Source organism: Leptonychotes weddellii, chromosome 13, assembly GCF_054177405.1.
Source record: "Leptonychotes weddellii isolate Sample4059 chromosome 13, ASM5417740v2, whole genome shotgun sequence".
NCBI classification, from domain to species: domain Eukaryota; kingdom Metazoa; phylum Chordata; class Mammalia; order Carnivora; family Phocidae; genus Leptonychotes; species Leptonychotes weddellii.
Window position 1 is genome coordinate 56,976,357 of NC_138381.1, and position 20,741 is coordinate 56,997,097.

The 20,741-nt window shown below is 59.5% G+C and overlaps 1 protein-coding gene across 4 annotated transcripts in view; it reads right to left on the reverse strand.

Moving 5' to 3' along the window:
- Positions 1–1,356: 1,356 nt before the first annotated feature.
- Positions 1,357–20,741, reverse strand: part of TXNRD2 (thioredoxin reductase 2) — a 47,569-nt gene continuing 28,184 nt past the window's right edge. For 3 of the 4 annotated variants that reach the window (XM_081801659.1, XM_081801660.1, XM_081801662.1), the window contains 8 exons: positions 20,159–20,333; positions 10,263–10,399; positions 7,010–7,105; positions 6,633–6,725; positions 5,038–5,109; positions 4,761–4,858; positions 2,797–3,006; positions 1,357–1,635 (listed from right to left, as the gene is read on the reverse strand). In XM_081801659.1, the coding sequence (XP_081657785.1) occupies positions 2,883–3,006; positions 4,761–4,858; positions 5,038–5,109; positions 6,633–6,725; positions 7,010–7,105; positions 10,263–10,399; positions 20,159–20,333 (795 nt within the window). In that variant the 3' untranslated portion in view covers positions 1,357–1,635; positions 2,797–2,882. The remainder of the gene's footprint in view (positions 1,636–2,796; positions 3,007–4,760; positions 4,859–5,037; positions 5,110–6,632; positions 6,726–7,009; positions 7,106–10,262; positions 10,400–20,158; positions 20,334–20,741) is intronic. The other variant, XM_081801661.1, reaches the window with a different exon arrangement.

Below are 20,741 nucleotides of genomic sequence, written 5' to 3' on the forward strand. Positions count from 1 at the left end.
AGTGCTGGGCAGGGGACCCTGGGCTGTCACCCCGGGGCCCCACCTAGAGCAGTGGGGGCATGTGGGACATCCTGGGTGCCGAACCACATGGCCAGGCAGGCAGAGGCTGACGCAGCGTGTGGCCCCGGAGGTGGCCCGGGTGATGGCCGTCGCCAGCGCTGGGCCTTCTGTGGCAGGCCTCCGCTGGGAACGCCCGCTGTCTGTGCAGCCCCATGCGGGAGTGCTCACGGACTCAGCAGGCGTGCTGGAGCACGGGCCGCCCCGAGGGAAATGGTGCACGGAGAAAACCATTGGGGCGGTTGTGGGGTCATGGACATGGGGCTGGCACTCCGGCTGTCCGGTGGGGTGGGCAGGGAGGTGGAAAGTCCTCGCCCCAAACACTGCCTGATGTGTGCTGAGAGCTCCCACGCAGGCTGCAGCGTTTCTACCGTCACAACAAGCAACAGAACCACTTCAAGTTCCTTGTTTGCCCCATGGCAGGGGCCCAGGCCAGCTCCAGGGGCCCCTCCGGGCACCCCCGGCGGCTCGGCTGTGTTAGCTGACCTCTGCAGACCTCGCCCTCTGCCTGCAAGGCAAGGAAACACCTCACCCCCAGCACAGAGGGGAGCCCTGCCTGCACCTCCCAAGGCAGGGGCGCACCGCCAACCGTGCGTTAAATGGGACACGGCTGATGTCACGCTGCGCTTGTCAAGAGGGCGCTGGCCCGGCCCTGCACCCGGCGTCTTAACTGGGCGGCCCAGAGCTCCTGCACACGCTTCGCACCGGGCAAGCGAGTGTCTGAGGCTCCCGCAGGCCCATTAGGTGCAAAGACATTCCTTTGTTGGCTGACAAGCAGGGTCCCATCCAGGGCTCCCGGGCGGGCAGACTAAGTGATGTTTTCTTAAGGAAGACACGAGATTAACCACCGCTAAAGCTCCAGCACAATGCGGGGCCCTGCCTGTCACCGTCACCGTCAGCGCCGGCCGCGGCAATGACTGGCAGGGGCGCTCCCTCAGCCCGTCAAGCCTCAATGTGCAGGATTAGCCTGAGCACAGCAGACACGCCGGCTGCGAGGGCCGCAATGGAAACGTAATGAGGTGCCTGACGCTCAGGGGACGGAAAGCCTCCAACACCCCTGCCAGCTCCCGTCACTGGGCCACCCCACTGGCAGGTTGCTCTGGAACAAAGCCAGTGGCTTCCCACCCCTCCTGAGCGCCTGCCTTGCCGTGAGGCGCAGACAGACCCGGCAGAGGGTCCTGGGAGGGGTGGCTCTGCTGTGAGGGGAGGCGGAATGGAGGGTATGCGACAGGCCAGGCCCCACCCCGACGTGGGCCATCCTGGGGGGCACGCTGGGGACAGCACAGGCGGGGGCACACATCAGGAAAACACCCTCTTTATTTACGCTCCAGAAATGCCAGGGGGGTTCGGATGTGGGCAGCCCACAGGGTGGGTTTCTGCGCACACCGTCATCTTCTGGCCTCAGGGGCCTGGTGGGGCTGGCCCAGGCTGGAGGGTGTGCGAGGGGCAGGGGCTGACGACCCCTGGAGCCATCCCTGCAGGGGCACGCGACCAGTCCATCCAGAGGCCACCCACGCCGACTACCTCAGGGGCTCTCCAGACGGGGGTGAGGCTTGCCTGGGCTCAGGCTCCGGCGTCCTACAAGAATGGGGGACGGTCAGCATGGGGTAGTCCCGCCATCCCTGCATTGGCCTGGCCATGTCCCCCGTGCTCTCACACAAGGATTCTCTAGGGACAGATGAGAAACGGGCCCCAGAGAGAGCCCCGCCCTCACCAGATAGATGCGTCTCAGGGGACGCATGCTGCACTATTAACAAATATTTTGAAAGGATGAAAATTTACAGCAGGCTCTTGACAAAACAGCTGTTAGGTGTGATATTCTGATAAGAGTTTCCTCAGGATGCCCTCAGTTTGTCCATATCAAGGGCGGCCCTGGCTCGGGGGACACAGTAGAGCAGGTGCCCAGGGTGCCCCCAGGAGAAGCCCCAGGCCTGTGCCCAAATCCAGGGGACCCTCACCTGCCATTCAGCCCCTCGGGCCTGCCTGAGGGCATCTTGTGGGGTGCTCACTGCTCTGTCTATAGTCTACTTCAGCCCTCAGGACCCCAACCCCAGCAGGGGCTGACAGCCACAGGGGACCCCCCGGGCTGGGCTGCTGAAGCCTGGAGAATGCTCTCACAGGGCCAGCTGAATAGGCCCTGACGACATGCAACCTTTGGGCAGCGGTCAAGGAGGGACTCACTAACTTCTTCCTCCTCAGAAGAGGGTTGGGATGAACAGACCTGAGGTCTCCGCCGGCCGCCTGCCCAGCCTGACTCTGCAAAGCTCTAACAGAACCAGACGTGTGGGCAGCCGCCACGCACAAGGCAGCGTGTCCACCTTCTGGGCGACAGAGAAATGAGCCGGCGCTGCTCTGCACGGGGCTAAGCTGGAGAGGGAGGCCCGCTCCTCCCACCCAGCAGCCCACTGAGCTCAGCCAGGGGATGGTTTCCACACCCAGTGTCCTCCCTCCACCCCCAGGACAGGCCACTGTGGTGTGAGCCCAGCCTCAAGACATTTCCTGCATCCGGGGAGCACCGGCAGCCAGGCCAGCGGCTGGGGGTGCCCTGTGGAGGGGGGCCCTCACATGGCCTCCTTCCCAGCCCCGTTTCTTCAGCCCCTGCAGCCTGGGCACAGGGCTCCCATGAGGTGGCACAGCAGGTGTGCTCTCCCACATACCTGGAGAGAGTTGTTCACAGTGGCACCCTATCACCCCCCCACGGTTCCATCCTTAAACACAGAGCCTACCCCAGCTGTGTACCTGGCTCTGAGCCTCCGAAGAACCTGGCTGTGGGGGGCTGCAGGTGAGCCGCGTGCCCTTGGTCTGGCAGGGATGGATGCTTAGCCTCAGCAGCCCGTCACAGTGGGGTCTAGGCCCGAGCGCTTGGAGATACGCAGCTTGGCCACCTCCTCGGCGCAGGTGGGGTGGATGCCCACTGTCTGCATCAGCTGCACGTAGGAGGCCCCACACCTGCACACAGGGGGAGAGGGGGGTTCAGGCGATGAGTCAGCACAGGGTGGCATGTCCACATCATCCCATCCCCTGGAAGATGGCACGCGGGACGGCCTTGGAAGTCACAGTCTCCTCCCTGCTCCCCAGCCCTGGGCCCTACCCTCTCTTCTCCAGCCAGCAGCCAGGAACACCGCCAACACCTCTGCTGGACCTGTCCCACATGTCTCCCAGCAAATGCCAAGCAGCGCCCCCTCAGGCCCACCTCCTACCCACCCCCGACCCCTCATCTGCTCCATCTTGGCTTCCTGCTGCTCCCAGACCACCAGGCGCAGACCCACCTTGGCCCACGGCTCCAGCTGTTCCTTCTGTGCGTCTGCTCCCTCTCCCCACCTGCCCCAGTGAGACAGAGCCCACTTCGATTACTGCAGCCTGCCCCTGCGCAGCCCCCTGCCTGGTCCTGCTCACCAGGCTCTTCTGCTCAGCACCCAGCACTTCCCACACACACGCCTCCTGCCCCTGCGGCAGCGACCACCCGCGGGGCACCGGTCACCTCCTCGGAGGCACAGTGAGTGAGGACTCCCCACAGGGCGCTGCCACCGTCCGCAGACAAGGCTGCAACAAACAGCCCTTCTTCCGTCTACGCACACACGTTAGAGTATCTGGTGCGTGAGTTCCCGACACGAACAAGTGTGTGTGTTTCACACTGTGGGCAGAAGGCCCCCAGAGGGAGGGTCCAGTTCACACCCCCCTCCTGACTGTGTCGGAACATGGGTCTCCTCACTCCACTGATTTGCTCAAACCTTCAGTGTCTCCACTACGCAGATGCTGGAAACGATCACCACCAGACTGGCCAGTAGCAAAGCTTTTAACCCTCACTGACCAAGATGGTTTCTTGGTGTTTTAATTACATGAAAAATTCCAAATGAAGCACAGCATCTTTCTACTATTTATTTAAATTTTCTTTGCCTGTGAATTGCCCATTCGTGTTCTCTAAGTCTCTCTTGGCTCTGTCCTATCTTTATTATCATTACCCGCCAGGAAGCCTAGGGTGCCAGAGCCCACGTCAGTCTTCCCGGTATGGGCCCTGCGCCTCGGGCTCCCGCCCTGTCCTCTGACTTCCTACCTCTACCAACCTCTGCGGCTGGATCTTGGCCTCGGCCCCAAGCCCCAAGTACATGGTGGGGTGGCCCGTGCAGCCCTTCTCTGCTCCCTCGGCCCCACTTCACCTTCCACCCTCCTGCCTCTGACGGCCCCACACCCCACTGCCCCAGACAACCCACCCCCACCCAGAGCCTCCATCCACAAAGGCTCCAGGCAAGCCTGGGGACCTGGGATCCCCCAAAGCACTGCCTATGCCCAAGACCCAGCTCTGGAAAGCACACGCCGGTCCTGGGGCAGCTCTCGCAGACCCTGCTCGTGACTGCCTGGGCGCTGGGCCATGTGAAGGAGGGCCCCAGCCCTGCTCATTCTAAGAAGAGAAGACCCAAACTGTGACCCACCCCCGGCGGCCAGGGACATGGGCCTCTCCCCTTGCTCCCCAGGTGGCCCGGCCACAGCCGACACGGTATGACCGGCCTAAGAGCATTCGGCTGGAGAAGAAAGTTGCCTCTCACGTGACGGAGCTGCCGGGTCTGAGGAGGTGCTCTGCTGAGCACACGGAGAACGCTCCGTAAGAACCGCAGCACAGCAGCAGACCCCCCAGCGCAGGGCCACCAACTGTCAGAGCCACCCGAGCCCGAGCAGCGCGCACACCGACATTCCTCCGCACTTACTTGATCCCCAGAGCAAATCCTTGAGTCACTTCGCCTGCGTTGGGGCCGAGGAAGTGCAGGCCCAGTACCAGCTGTGGGGGCTTCCGCAGGCACACCATCTGAAAGCCACATCGTCAACGGCCAGCCTGGCTGGAGACGGGGCCCCGGGGCTGCACGGGCGGCCCTGCCCCAGGGGGCCTGCATGGTTGCAGGGAGCTTCCCCACCCCTGGGCGCCAGCTCACTCCCTGCCTCTCACCTCCCGGCATGGCCCGGCCCTGGGCCCTCGAGGACACTTACCTTTATGTAACACTGGGATGCATCCCGTTGAGCCACTGTGAACTCCAGTGGTTTATAATACGCATGATAAACCTAAGTGACAAGATACCAATTCCCGCAGTCAGTAGCCTCATGGGCTGCATGGATGGGGCGGGGACCCAGAGCTGCCCACGTGGCCTACAGGTTGTGGTCTGCGGTAAGGACATGGCTGAACTCTCCCTCCCACACAAAGCCAGCCTGGGGCTGGAGCCACACCGTCTGCAGGACAGAACCGCCCCCCCCCCCCCAGGGCCCCGATGGACCACAGCAACAGAGTGGGCACCAGATTGGCTAAGCGCAGCCAGACGTAGGTCTTGTCACGGAGCCCGAGGCTCAGCCCCCAGGAGTCCACACCAGGTGGACGCTGGGGGGTGGACGGGGTGACTGCGGGCAGCGGAAGGGGGCGCCCGGCCCACCCAGTGGCTATCTGGCCTCCCCAGGGTACCCTGGGGCTGGCTGGGCCCTCATTTGAGCAAGGAGGGGGAGGCAGGCATGGGGAGGCCCCCAGCCCACACCGGAGCTGTCGGCCAAAGGCTTTCAGCACCCGAGAAGGGCTCGACAGCGTGTTCGGGGCTGTGGCCGAGTAAAAAATGAGCGGGGCCCTCACATGTGCTGCACAGCCATTATTAATTAATGGAACTTCAGCGAATATTGTTCTAACTAAGACAGAATTGAAAAGAAAACAAACAAAGGGTATGTGGCCATTCAACATCGTGAAACATAAAACAACATTATAGAATGCCATGAACATATGTCCCCACGTACTTGTGATGAATCAAACAAAAATAGCAAATAAAGTGCTGGGGGGAAGGCTGGCCTGTCAGGCCTGGTCCGTTGATGGAGGGGACCGGGGCATTGGGGCAAGGGGCAGGCCCTGGAGCCCAGTGACTCATTCTCAAAGGGCACGAGGCCCGCGGTGGTGGCCACATGGGGTCTGGTTTCTCCCGGTCCGTGTGCAAGCTGCTGCAGTAGCAAGATGAAGCCATGCTGGAGGCTTCCAGCTCCCCCATCCTGCCGGGCCACCAGGGGTACCCTCGGGGGCCACCCCAGGGCCACGGCAGGCCGGCTGAGCAGACTCAAGAAGCAGGCTTCCTCTGGGGTGAGTACCTAAGTCTGGGTTGTTGGGGGCCCGTGAGAGCCGGACGACTCACGGATTGGGAACAGAGGCAGGGGTGGCAGGGAGGTGGGGGTACCTGAGGGCAGGGCTGGGCTGTGGCAGGGCTGGGGGTGGGGTGCGGGGAGCGGAAGCTGATGGCAGGAGAAGGTTGGAGGGCAGGAGAAGCCTTTCCAGGTGGAGGGAGATGCGTGGCCCTGTAAGGGGCCACACCACAAAGGTGGGCCCTGGTTTCCGGGGCTGTCCTCCAGCACTCCCGTCCCACGTGTCCCTTCATGCCATATCTCAGCCATCCCTCTGGGCCCCCTGCCCCACCCTGCCAAACTGCAGGCCCTGGGAAGCAGAAACGCCAACACTCCCACTCGCCCGCCAGGCCTCTGTCGGGGAGGGGCTGTCGTCAGGGCGTGAGCGCCACACAGGCATCCCGTCCTGGCACCCCTCTGTCCTCGGGGCCCTGACGTACCTCCACATGCTCTTCTCCGTGGCGAGCCACGGCCTCCTCCTCCGACAGCCCCACACAGCCATACTCCAGCGGGGTGAAGACTGTGGTGGGGACCTGGAAAGCAGGTCCCAGGTGAGGTACCCCCCTGGGGACCCACAGCTGAAGATCCCCACTCTGGGGCCCAGAGAGCAACAAGCTCAGGCCAGGTCCCCGGACGTGCTGGCTGGCAGCCTGCGAGAGGGGGTGGGCGTGCCCTCACTTGCTCCAGGGCCACACCCACAAAGCTAACCCTCCCACACGGGGGCATGTGCATGCACACCCCCGGGCCCCCCACCCTCCCCGCCGCCGCAGCTGTCTCCAGGCTGGACGCAGCGTGCTGGAGGGCAGAGGATACTCACGTTGTCGTAGTCCATCACGTCTGAGGACTGACCGCACAGCCGCCGGGCCAGGAGCTTTCCTGCCATTACAGCCGTGGGTGTCAGCTCGGGCCGCCCCTGATGCACGGAAGGAGCCCAGGCTTACTTCGGCACATCTGGGGGAGTCTGTGCAGGACCCCTGCCACCACCCATGCCTTCCCAGCGAGGCTTCTCCCTTTCCGAAACCCCCAAAGGCTATCTGTCTCTGGGCGCCAGGGCCCTGGGCAGGTTTACTTGTTCTACTTCTTCCCCCTGCCCTGCTCAGGGGAGACAGTTGCGGTTACGGCCCCCTTCCCTGGAAGAGCAAGTGAGCTGCCAGTGAGCCCAGCCACGCCACCCACCCTCGCTTGTGGCTTCCCTCTGAACCCCTTCCTCATGCTGGTGACCTTGGAGAGCTGCCCTCATGACAGAGCTCCAAGGAGATCCCGCTCCTATTCAATCGTCCGCATTAACCAGGATGCAGGCTAAAGTGGACCCTGGAAGCATTTCATGTGCTCCTGACACGCAGCTTGGCTTGCACGTCACAGTCCATTACAAATCGCACTCCGAATGCCGTGCTGCTGGAGGCCCCTCGGTCCCAGGGTGTGTCCCGCTCCGGGAGCGGGGGGTGGCACAGCTCCCAGTGTTCCTACACGCGTCGGCCTGGGACCGGCTGCCAATCACGTCTGCAGCAGCAGGAAATGCAGATGTTGTTTGACATTCCAGAAATGAATAGAGATCCGCAGAGATAAACTCGTGAAAGCCGCCCGTGCATTCCACCGGGCCTGACTAACTGCGGAAATGTCCATGCACACAGCACACAATACGGCACTAGACAATGGCCGCCCCGCCCGCCCGCCCGCTGGACTCTTCCGCACCTCACGCCGGACCACTGGGTGTTAACTCTTTGGACTGCCCAGAATGACCTTTCCAACTGAGCGGATTTAATAATTCAATAGACATCGCCTTTGTGTGTACTATTTCTGGCAACACGGTCTGAAATACTACGGTTTCCGCCACACTGGCATGAGCCCTGTGGCCGACGGCTCTCCGTCTCGCTCGGCTCCTGGGCGGCGCAGAAAGTCCGGTCTGATACGAGCGGCACTCTCTCCCGGGACCACGAGCGCGGTCTCGGGGCGCAGCGCCCAGGATGAACACCAAAGGTGCCGCACAGAGTGCCACGTCCCCACCGCCAGAGATCACACAAGCAGCAACACTGCCCGGTCTAGCAGGCATGTGAAGCCACTCACTTCCATCCACACCAGCAGGTCAACTAGATGGGTCAGAGAGGACTCAGTGGGAGGAGGGGCCGGAGCTCTGACCAACGCCCCAGCCAGCTGTCCCTGCGGTCTTGCCTCCAGTTGGTGGTCTGCTCCCCATGCACCATTTCATGAGCCTGGGTTCACGGGCAGCCTGAGGGACTCAAGTGGCGGCCCCTCGGCTCACATATCAGCACTGACCACGGCTAGTGGGTGACCCCTCTGGTACAATGGGCACAGCAGAGGCCATGTTGTCCTAGCAGGAGGGGTTTGTATGGAGTCAAGTGTCTGCAGGACAGACCTGTGCCAGATGGGTAGGCTGGCCCCTCAGGAACAAAGGGAAGGCCCAGCCTTGCATGGCTTCCTGCCCTGGTCTGTCTCTATGAGTGTGCCAAGCTCTCTGGCAGACCCACCCATCATGAGCTGCAGCAGAGGCTGAGGGAGGGATGGTCCCGAAGCACTGGGGACAACTGCCACCTGTAACCCCTCAGCTCTGGGATGCCCCACTCAGGGACCCACTTGCTGTAGATACTGGCTCCCCTTACCCCCAGGCATTTCCCAAAGTGGGGTCTGGGGTGTGCGTGGGCAGGGCAGTGCTTGAATTCTTGGGTAGGCATGAGCATCCTCGCTGAGCTCGCCTGGGCCTCTGCCTTGCTCTGCTCCTCCTTCAGGTCTCCCTTGACCGCCGCACTAAGCATCTTCTGACATCTACCTCAAACAGTTCACTTACTCACTTGTCATCTGCGACCCCAACCAGAATGTCACCACGAGGGCTAAGACTTTTGTCTGTTCCTGCAGCGGCCACAGAACCCAGAAAAGTGGCTGGTGCCAGAACACATCATGGTGGGTTTAACAGCATCCCCCAAATTCACGTCTGCCTGGAACCTCAGAATGGACCCTTGTTTGGAAATGACGCTCTTTGCAGATATAATTAAGGAAAGAACTGAGATCATTTAGGATTGGTCACTTAGGGTGGGCCCTAAATCCAATGAGGGTCCTGAGAAGAAAGAAACAAGGACACACACACACACATATGAAGACGGGCAGAGAATGCTGCAGCTCCAAGTCTGGAGTGCCTGATGGATGAGGACGTGTCCTCTCCTAGAGGCTTCGGAGGGAGCACGGCCCTGCCCACACAGACTTCTGGCCCCCAGAATATGACAGAATACATTTCTGTCGGTCTAAGCCACCCAGCCTATGGTGATCTGTAATGACAGCTCCAGGAAATATGTCCATGACACTAGCAGGACTGGCCACCAAGAGGCCTCCTGGGGTCTGGGGGGCCTGGTGCATCTCTCAGGCTCCTTTGGCCAGGGCCCCTCCCGAGCCACCTTCCTTAGGCCATGCTGCGCATGTACAGGACAGGCCAACTGCTCCTGAGGCTTTGGGAATGTGGGGGTCCCACGACTGACCAGCCCTGACGGGGCCATGAAGAGGGGAGGGGCGCCGACCAGATGCATCCCAGGCCAGGGGCAGGGCTTCCGCCAGGGACTCACAAGGGGAGGAGCAGGGAGGCCTGGTGAGTGGGGCTATGTCCCTGTCTGACAGCCCAGTAAGGGAGAGTACTGACCCGTCCACAGATGAGAGGGTAAACTGAGGCGAGGAGGTCAGGCCCAGTGCTGCAGGGCCAGAGAGCCCCAAGGCTCTGACCAGCAGCAGCATTTTTAGGGCTCTGTACCTCCAGCCCACCTTCAGGAAGTCGAGGCCCATGTTGTGCACAAACAGATGTCCCTCCCTCAGAGCTGACATATGGGGAGGTTCACAAGAGGAATTCGTTGATGGCGCTTTTAGTTTTTAAGCCTTCCCCACCCCCCTACCCCCCATAGAAAGGAGGAACATTCGAGCAAGCAGAGGCTGGTGCCCAATCCTTCCCAGAACTTGAGTCTAACAATACTTGGGGTTTGGCCCAGAGCCTCTGTGAGCCTCGTTAGGGCCCCAAGGCCCAGCTGGGGTGGGGGGATGGAGTGATGAGGCCAGGTGGCAGGTGCAGGCCATACCTCTGCTACGTCTCCGATGGCATAAATGTGGGGGACGGAGGTGGTTTCCTGAGCATCGACCAGGATTTTCTGACTGTTGGGGTTGATTTTCACTCCAGCCTTCTCTAGATTCAGACTTCTGGTTTCTGGAATTCGACCTGAAGGAAATAAACAGCAAGGCTGAAAGACTTTTAGCAGTTCCGACTGAGATTCCTTGGTTTATTCAGAATGCTTCTCAGCATGCCCGCTTGGAATTGGTAAAACATCAAGTGCAACAACGTCTAGGGGCTCCCGGCCTCTGTGGCCTCACACGCACACACGAACATATACACATACACCCCCACACCTTTATTTGCACAAAGAATCAACGAGAAGATGAAGCAGGATGAGGAGGAACAGAAAGGAAGGGAAAGGGGTGGAGGAAGCAGAGAATGGGACAAGACTTCTCTAAATACATCCTATGATACAATTTTGGTTTTTTAAATCATATACGTTTTATATATTCAAACAACAAAAAATAAAAATGGGAAAAAAAAGTCGCTGTAACTTGTAAATAATCTGAAACAAATGGGCCTAATTATATGCATTTGATAACCCAGCACATACAAAGATAATTCACTCAGGAGACTACGGCAACCCATATTTCCACCGTACGTCCTAGAACGATTATATCCTAACAATAAAGCTGCAGACAGATCTTACGTGCCATTGGAAAGAAGACAGTTAAAACCCCGTAAAGTCAAATTTGAATCGGAAATTCATTGATTCTCCTTTTTTTTTTTCAATACAAAGTTCCTATGGCTCTGACCACAGAAAATGTCTAGAAGTAGCGATGACCCAAGAGTATGCACGCCCCATCCCTGGACGGTGACCTCAACGCTTCCCCCCGCAGGGGCCAGGCTCTGGGGAGGCAGCCCACTTCAGGCTTGGATGTCTTGTGGACACAGCAGAGCAGGATCAAAGGTCACCATAGCCACAGCTGCAGACACAACAGGACAGGGCCTTGCAGCGTCTGCAGGCATCAGGCCCTGAGGGGAAGACATGGAATATATGCCACCCAGGCCTCTCATAGAAGCCGTGGCTCCAGCCCTCTGCTAGCATTTTCCAGCGGCGCCGGGGTGTGTGCATGTGTGTGTCTCAGTCTCTGTGGAGTGTGCCCGTGGGCCCCAAGTGAGCCGACAGCCTGCTGAGTCCCCACATGGCCCTTCCCTCCCACTCCGTCCGTGACCCCGGGGTTCCCCATCCTCCCACAGGTTGCTCTTCCTGCAGGCTCATACTCGGGATGGTGCTTCGTGGTGGATTTACACTTCTATCCTGCCACCAGATTGGGTCTGTGTGAATAGGCTGTGGCCTTGTGTCCCCAGAGTTGGGCAGCAGGACATCCTCCAGAACAGGCGGCAAGAATGCACGGACTTACGCCCTGCTCGGGGTCTCAGGGCAGCCAGCGCAGGGGATGAGCAAGTGGGGCTAGAGGCCCGGCCTTGGGCAGCTGCACACTCCAAGCCCTTAGCTCCTCCTCTCGTGGCACCTGGCCAGCAGACATCCCCAGCTCGGAGACCTCTAGAGCCGGAAATAGAGACGGACAGAATGGCAGAGCCCAAACCACACACCATAGCCATCCTTGGTTGCAGTCATTTGAGCTAATCCTGATGAGCAACTCCCAGGTGCAAAGCCAGCAGGGGCTGGGCATGGCGGCACCAGCCTCCCTGCCAGGCTTCACAGGCTTCCATCCCTGGGCCTTGTCACAGCTGAGCTGCCAGCAGAGGTCCCTTTCTCCCCTAACTCAGACAATGTGGCCTCACTAAGCCAAGGGGTGGCAAAGGCAACTCATCCTGCTGGGCCCTGGGAGGGCAGTGGCAGCCCCTCAGGGCTCCTGGAGGCTCCTGGAATGCCCTGAAGGCAAAGATGAACAGTGTCAAAGGCACAGTTCCCACAGCTCGTGGTGGCTCAGATACACGAGAGGTCGGGTAGTGGGTGGTGCCAGGCTGAACATCTGGAAGACCAAGTCCTGTGAAAGGGAAACCTTAAGTCTCCAGCTGCTCTCCCAGAGTGGGAAGTCAAAACACAGAGACTCGACTAAGCCGTGCTTCTCAAGTTCATGGGGAGCCGGCTCCAGCCTCTTCACTCTTCCTGGCCGCAGGAATCAGGTGCTGGGCGGGCTGACACCCGTCGCCCAGCATACCAGACACCGGCGACGCGACCTGAGGCTCCGGAGGTCTCTGCCTCCTGATGCCACTGACGCTGGCCCTAGTCACGTGAACGGAGACGCATGAGCGTGCAGAGCGCCACAGGGCATACTGGCCAGTGTCCTGCCTGGAGGAGGCGGTGTGGGGGCCCGGGCCTGATTCCCGAGCAGGGGATCCAGCTGGTGCCTGAGAGCTCTCGTGCACCTAGGAAGGGACTGGAAGGTGCTGGGCCTCAGCAAGGAAGGAGCTGGGCCCAGTGGGCAGCCCTGGTGGGGGTCTGCTGGGTGGGCCGAGAAAGTCCCGGCAGGCAGAGGACTCATAGCTGAGCCCTCAGGCTCCTCCCCAGACTCCCGGTTCTGGGGAGCAGGGCATACAACAGCTGGCCAGGCCCACGACCTCCTGGCGATCGATTGCTGTGACGCTGGCCACGCTGCACTCCTGCCTGGCTGGTCCTGGGAGGCCAGGGGTGTTTCCTTGTGCCTCCTGGTAACCGCGGTAACCACACACCTCACAGATGTCAGTCTAACCACATCCAAGGTCTTAAAGAATATGAAGATAAATTTAAAAGGAGTAACAGCAGTGGGGGTAGACAGAATATGCCCAACTTGTGGAAGGCACTCCATCGATGCTTCTGGAATGAACAGTGAAGGAAATGAGAGGCTGCCCCAAACAGTCAGAAACAGCCCTAAAAGGGCAGCCATGGGCACTTCGGGTTTTGGAAGCCGTGCTGGCAGGGCCTGTGTGGGGGAGGCCTGAGGTCGGCAGGGGGCCCAGCTCCACCCAGGCACACCATTCTGTGCAGCCATGCCCCAGAGCTGTGGTAGGCCCCGCCAGCTCCACGGGCCACAGCCGGGACGCGGGCCTCACTGAGCAAACAACCTGGATAAGGGTCATGGAGGAGGGACAGACATACCCCATGACCCTCAAAGTTCCGCTGCCTTGTGCTCAGAGCAGAGTCATGTCTCCCCACAGTCAGATGGTGTGGGGCCCCCCCCAGCTCAGGCCTGGAGCCCCCGAGGAAGGCACAGCATGGGTGCTCGGGTGGGGACCCAGTGGCTAGCCATACAAGCAGGGCAGCTCTAGTCCCATGGACAATGCCCAGTCCAGGTTAGACGTACATGGCCAGAAGCAAGACCCAGGCAACATGCAAAGTCTTCTCCCTCACCATTTTCCTCTTATGCAAAAACAAAGGTAGGACTCTTCAGGTGATTTGGGGGAAGATGGGTGCCTCCATGGCACCCCCCGCCCAAGTACATCACCCTGTATGTCGCACATGGTGCTTTCCACACCCCCAGCAGGTCATTTGCTCCATGCCTTGCGGGATCTCTTGCTCTCTGGGGCCTCGGCTCTTTGGCACCCAGCTTGGGTCTGCCAGCGCTGCTGAATGGCTTCCCTGGGTTGGCTCCCGCATCTCTGCTCCCTGGCCACACGGGGATGGGGATGGCAGTCTGTCCACGTGTCAGTTTAGTTCCTTGGGACAGTCCTCAGAGAAAGGCCAGCCAGCCAGGTGAGGCTTCCCCGGCCCAAAGCCGGGAGCTGCGCCTGGGTGAAAGGCTCCTTCTGGGGCTTGCTCCTTCCCTCCAGCCGATGTTTTAATTTCCCCTTCTTTGATTGCCAGTATATTTACCAGTAAAACTAAGTACTTTGGGCCACTATTCAGCAGCTGTATTTCCTTCTGTGAACTGCCCATTCCTTGCCTTTTTTCATTTATTTCTACATATCTCCATGACTTGATTGCCTTGTAAGAGCTTTGCATCTGATACGTGAATGACATTCCATCATATTTACCGCAAACGAGGGCATTAAGATTCCAGATGCAAACATGTTCTCACTTCCCCCTCAGAGGCAATGTCCAAATAAATGTGTGAATGGGCCCTTGGAGCTGCTTCCCTCACCAAGCTCAGCCTTGTCCGCTGCCCTCAGTCCCTCTAAGGGACCACGTCACCCCTGGTGTCACCGAGGTAAGACAGTCCCTCCCTCGTGGTGCCCAGCATCCAGGACACCCCGGGACCCTGAAATGGTGCAGGAAGCCGCATTCAGCCTGAGAGCTCCCGGGGCAGCTGCACCAGGCCAGCCCTCCCCTCGAGGCACTGGAGTCCCACCAGCTGCGGCTACGGGCCCAGGGAGGCAGCCCAGCCACCACGCTCACCCAGCCAGCTGGAGAAGGCTGGAGAAGGCTGGAGAAGGCTGGAGGTCAAAGACTCCCCAGATGGCGGCTTTGGTCATTCCTACCTGCACAGCTGGGCCCAGGGACACAGACAACATGCAGTTTCCTGGGCCTCTTTCTGCCCACTGCAGGAAAACGGGCATTCCCTCCAATTTCACGCCTGCCTAGAGCGCACGTTCCGACGAGTGAAGGGCAATCCGTGTAATGAGGTAAGATTTAGGTGTCAGCAGGAGTATGACAGGGCGAATGAGGGGCTCTGATCACACAGAGGCAGCGAGTGCCAGGAGGATGGGGGTCCAGGAGGCTGGACCAGCAGCTTCCCGCAGGCTCACGGAGGGCCTGGGCACCCCTCCCGGGGGGCACATGCATGGCCCCCCAGAACCAGCCACTCCCCCTAGGCTGGCCTGTGGGACACCCTGGACCAGACGCAGAAGGCGGAACTCACACCTTTGCCACCCCTAGTCAGATCCCTCGAGGCCTACCTTTTAAAAAATTTATTATGTGTCTCTTGTCATCTTTGAGACTTTAGGGGAAAGGATAACAACAGCAAAGGGCTCCTTTTATTTTCTCGAATGGCCCCTTCTACAAGAGCCCCAGAACCCCAGCCACAACCTTAAGTCCTCCAAGAGCAGGGCAGAGGACCCGTCCTGCTGCCCTGGGGCCTAGGTAGGGCTCAATGTTTGCTGAATGAATAAGTGAACCTTAGCATGACCTGAGGCTGGCGGCTTACTGTGACCACCAGCACCTGCCACTGCCCCCACCCCGGTCATCCTGATGACACTGCTCACTGCTGTCCCTTCCCCCCCGCCCCGAAACACATCATGGGCGTTTCCTATTCAAGCCTGTGTGCAGCACTGACAACACATAAAATAAGCTCACATGGGCTCCTAAACGCCCACAGCCAGCCCTGGAACTTGGTGGAGCCTCCAGCTCAGGCCCTGCTGCAGTTTGGTCCACGGGAACCCCCAGGAAGGAACACGTTCCCTGGCAGGTGGTAATTATTGCTATAACAATTACAAATGTCAATATAACCTTCCTGCTGCTTGATGGCTCCCAGTAGAACTTGCAAAATTTAGCTAGTGCACATTAATGCACAAAAACGATGTCTATTTACCTTTAGAAGCATTTTCACTATGTCTTTCTTCTTTTTTTTAAAGCAACTGGCTTCTACCAAGTTATAACCATAAATATTGAGTTTGACTTGGTACAAAGACCATGAGTGCCAAGGCAGGCTGGCCTGGGTCTGACGGCTGTGGGGGTCAAGGTGACCCTGGACACGGGCAGGAGTTGGCTCGCAGGCCTGGCACGGCTCTTGGCCCCGTGGCGGTGCAGGGCATCCCAAGCAGAGGGCAGAGGCCAGAGGGCCAGTCTGTTAGCCCAGGTGCCGCCTTCCCACTGCCCCTGCCTGGCCTCTGCAATGGGTTGGCGCCACAGTGAGCCAGAGCTGAGACAAATGACAGCCACCGAGTCAGTGGTGCTGGTTCACAAGCAGGGGCCACACGGTGTGGTGGCGAAGGCCATGGTCTCAGGCCCAGCCACTTCCCTCAGCCTGTGGGAGGTGCCTACAGGAAGAGCTCCATGAACATCCTCTTTCCCTCCGAGAAAGCACACCACATACACAAACAGATTTGAGTTTCTCTTCACGTTGCTAGTTACACACTTGACGTTTACACTGAAATGAAAAGGTGTTGGGATATGATGGGCTCACGAGCAGAGCAGTGCTTCTCTTCAGGCCTGGACGGCGGAGACAGGTGGGCCTTAGGTGAGCCGGGGAGTCTGCGTGTGGGACAGGTGGTCAGGTCACTCCGAAGTACCCCCTGGGAAGAACACGGCCACACGCAGCTTCCTACAGCCACAGCAAGACACAGGCCCAAAGAACAGGCCCGGTGCCCTTGGACTGGGCTTCTCTCAACAAGGTCGCACCCATGCTCCGCCTGCCGGCCCGTCTCCAGCAGTCCAGCGCCAGCCGTGGAGAGCCTGGGCTCTCACAGCTGTCAGGAGGCCCGGGGGCCTGGACTGCTCCATCCTTCGTGCTGGACTCAGAGACCCCCGCCCATGAATGCCCAGCCTCGGGGGCTCACTTCCGTTTTGCCCCCAGCTCCCAGTGCTGCTACCCAGCACTCGGGGCGGGGGGATATTCCACAAGGACTCGAAGGGGGGTGTCTGTGGCACGGAGCCATCAGCTGAATGCAGCTGAGCAAGGCGGCCTCGTGGAAACCCGAGCCAGCAGTCCCCGCGGTAGAGAGGGGATCCCTGGGCTGCAGCCCCCACCCCACCCCAGGCAGACGCACTCCACTCCCTGGGCACCGCGGGCCCCCTCATTGTCTCCAGGATGCCACCACCTCCCTGGCTGTGGTCCATGGCCACACTCTGTGTAGGTGGGCTGTACATGGAGTGGGGTCCTCAATATGGGGGTTGGATTAGAAGCTGGAAAGCCGGGGCGGGGCGCGCCTAGGTGGCTTAGTCGGTTGAGGGTCTGACTCTTGATTTCAGCTCAGGTTGTGATCTCAGGGTGGTGGGATTGAGCCCCGCTTCAGGCTCCGTGCTCAGCGTGGAGTCTGCCTGTCCCTCTCCCTCTGCTCCTCCCACCACCACCACCCCCGTGCTCTCTCTCCCAAATACATAAATAAAATTTAGAAAAAAAAAAGTTGGAAAGCCAGGCCCCCAGTGCCTTCTGGCTCTATACCATTTTAGAGGCTCAGAAGTTATCTGTGGGTTTTACACACAGGTGGGCAACTAGACAAAGTCTGAGGAAGAGGAAACGGCTGATTCCTAACAGACCAAGGGGGCTGCTGAGGCAGGGCCAGGACAGCCCTTCCCAGCACCCCGGACGGTGGGAACACCAGCCGTCTGGGCCTTCTGACCGTGGGCAGGACTCCTGTGGCCCAGGGAGGGATGCGCCAGAGCCTCCACCCTTGCCTCGAGAGGGGGACAGGAAACCTTCTAGAGGCCAGAGACGCTGAGGGGCACGGGACAGTTTTAGCAGCCGGCTTTCCCAGGGTTCTCCTCCAGGGGCCCCCCGTCCAGCCTCCGAAACAAAGTCGAAGCTAAACCTCAGCTGAGCTCCAGCTCAGAAGCGTTTCCACGCCAAGTGTCCCCTCGGCTGCCCTGTCCTGCCCCTGCTCCCCTCCACCCCCCACGATGGCCGAGGATTCAGGCCACAACTGGTTAACTGCGCAGGGTGAATTCGAGCCCGCGGCGCGGTGCAGGCTGACTGGCTTCACTCAGCACTGTAATCGGCACATCTGCAGACAGGAAATCCTCCTCACTGCGAGTTCCCAGTCTATTATCTGAGACACCTGGTGTGGGTGGGTGATTCAGAGACAAACAATGAGCCGGCCCCCTGCACAGCAATTAACTGCTTTAACTGCTAATGTGTTTAATCCACCACGTGGAGATCAAGGCTGGGCCGAGGAAGAGGCTCGGAGTCCTCCCGGGCTTGCAGACTGCAGGGCCCACCTCGCCATCCCTGTGCATACTGTCCTCACCAGCTGTGACCGAGGCGCCAGGCCCAAGCTCAGCCCCATGGAAGCTCCTCATGGGCCTCAGCGTGTGTCCTCCGGACACGAGGGGCATCCTTCCCCTCCTGTCTTTAACACGCGTCAAAGCCCAGCTTGTGTGCTCACAGCGCTCGCTACTGCGGCAGGACGTGTGATCCGGGAGCTGTTTGCTGTGCCAGCCCTTCAGCCCCCAGCCCCGGGGTGGGGGGTGTTTTATTTTAACCTCCTGGATCGGATCATCCTTTATTGCGAGCAGAAATGATGCTTGGTTAAAGGCTTATGGGGTAAACCAGCAGAAAACATTCCCAGCTGTTAAACTGGGAAGTGGCTCCGGATTGTTTACAAAACCTGGCCCAGGAGCGAGCAGCAAAGTCAGCACATGCCCGTACAGCCCCAGGAGGCGTGCCAGAAACCGCCGCCGCCGCAGCGCCGCCTCGGGGAGCAAGGTCAAAGGCCAAGGACTGTGAAAGCTTCCACCCCCAGCATCAATCACGTCGGGCAGACTGTCTGGGGGATGCTCTTTTTGAAAATACAGAAAATAAAACGGACTCCTGCAGAGGCGAGGGCAGGCAGTGCGCCAGAGGCCCTGCATGTCGCCCACCAGGGACCTGTCTGGAAGCTGGGAGGACCTTGAGGCTTTCCGAGGGCACAGCCCCTTGCCCTCTGAGCCATTGCCATCAGCGTGGGCTTAGTGGATGGCACATGGGCATGAGCCTTTGCCTCTGTCCAATGGCGAGAGAAGGGATGTGGGTGTTTGGGGTCCCCGAAGTGATATCAGGGGACAAAGGAAGAGGCTGGGGGTGCAGATGGGAGGGGAGAAACTTGCCACCTCACCTTTTAGAATGGAGTTTAAGATAAATGTCAATTTACGCTTCCGGATCTAAATAGTTAAAAAATCTTTCGGAGCGTTCAACAAAATAAACCTACTTCAATTTACTTTCACGATTTGAACAAGAATATCTCCTGTGGTCGTCTACTAAATTCTGGGCAAGAGGCAGTACATTAACTGCAAAGCATTTTCCTTGCTCCTTAGATCTGCTCGTGCTGACCACACACAAGGAAGAGCTCAGACTCCTCCAGAGTCTATCTCATGGTCTGACTTCCAAGCGTTCTGAGAACTCAGGGAAACCAGAGAGGCTTCTCGGAAGTCCACTGCTCTGTGATGCAGCCCTGCTCCTCCCGGGAGCCTCACTGCAGGGGATGCTGGGACCAGGCCAACCAGGTCCTGACAGACGCTGACGTGACTGCTCCTCTGAGCACTCAGCAAACATCTGATTAACTGACGTGGAGGCGGATGATGATTCTGACAGCTACGTGGATTCCGAGCCCAGGTTCACAGAGGAGGGACAACTGACTGGGCTCAGCGCAGAGAGACCCCGGCGAACTGGAAATATCGAGAGAAAGAAAGACGCAGGGGGCTTAAGGAAACGAGACTCCGACCCTAGAGGATGCAGCTGTCAAGGTGGGCACGATGTCCGAGCAGGTGTGTGCTGCAGTCAGCCCCAGAACCCGTCAGCCCTCTGAGGCCAGACCCCACTCACGGCAACACCGTGCCCCAGCCACAGGCAGGCTCACGAGGGACACGGTGAGCTCTCTGCTCTTCCCGCCTGGCTCCTGGCCAGGGCGCCTTTCCTCAGAGCCCACGTCCCTTCCCTCAGACCGGCCGAGGCCCAGGCCCTGGGCAGGCGTCTCCCCCACTGCATCCCCACTCTCCATCCTGCCCCTTGGGGTGCAGGGAGGAGCCAGCCTGGGAGAGAGTACGTCCGGCAATGGGCTAATTCTGCCCAAGGCCTCTGCCCCATCACTGATGCCATCTTTGGAAATCTACAAAGTGTGACTTCCACAAAGGCCAGTTGGGCATCCACTCCTGCAGAGCTCAAACCAACCCCCCCCCCCGAGGTGATGGAAACGACCCCACGGGCTGTTATGATGGCCCAAGAGGTGTGCTGTGATAGCTGGCCCCCCCGAAAGCCAGCAGGACGAGGGGAGGCCTGGCGACAGCAGCAAGGGGAGGCGGTGTTGCTGCCCTCCGTGTGGCTCACGTGTGGCTCAGTGCACCCTTACCTGTGGCCCACAGGACAGTGTTGAAGGTGCCCACGTCCTCCTTGCCGGAGGTGAGGTCTTCCCAGGTAACCTGGAGCTGGCCATCTGGGAGCCTCCGCACTCTTGAAGGGGTACAGCCTCTCAGGAACTGGGTGCCTTGAGAGGCCATGTATTCCGTGACCAAGGAAGACATTTGCTGCAAAGCACAAGAGAACATGCTGTGAGGCCCAGGTGGCAGTGAGAAGATCCACTCCTGATGATTGTGGGAAGAAAGGACGTGGCCTCCTGCCTGCTTGAAAAAGCCCTAGAGGAGCCCAAGAAAGGTCCATCCAGAGGAGAAGGTCCAAGGCCCCTCCTCTGCTGCTACGTGGCCTCAGTCCACCCCCACTTCTGGGTCCCCTTGTTCTCTGTGGACCTGAGGGCTGAGCTGGGACAGCATCTGATGCCAGCTCCAAATCCGAGGACCTGGGGCCCTTGGGTCAGGATGCACTTGACCTTTCGGCTCTTCTCTACATGCCGATTAACTAAGTCTTCACTAAAAGCAATGACAGAGAAACACCCCCTTCCCCTGGGGGCTCTGGCCTGGCCAAACGAGATGGCACTT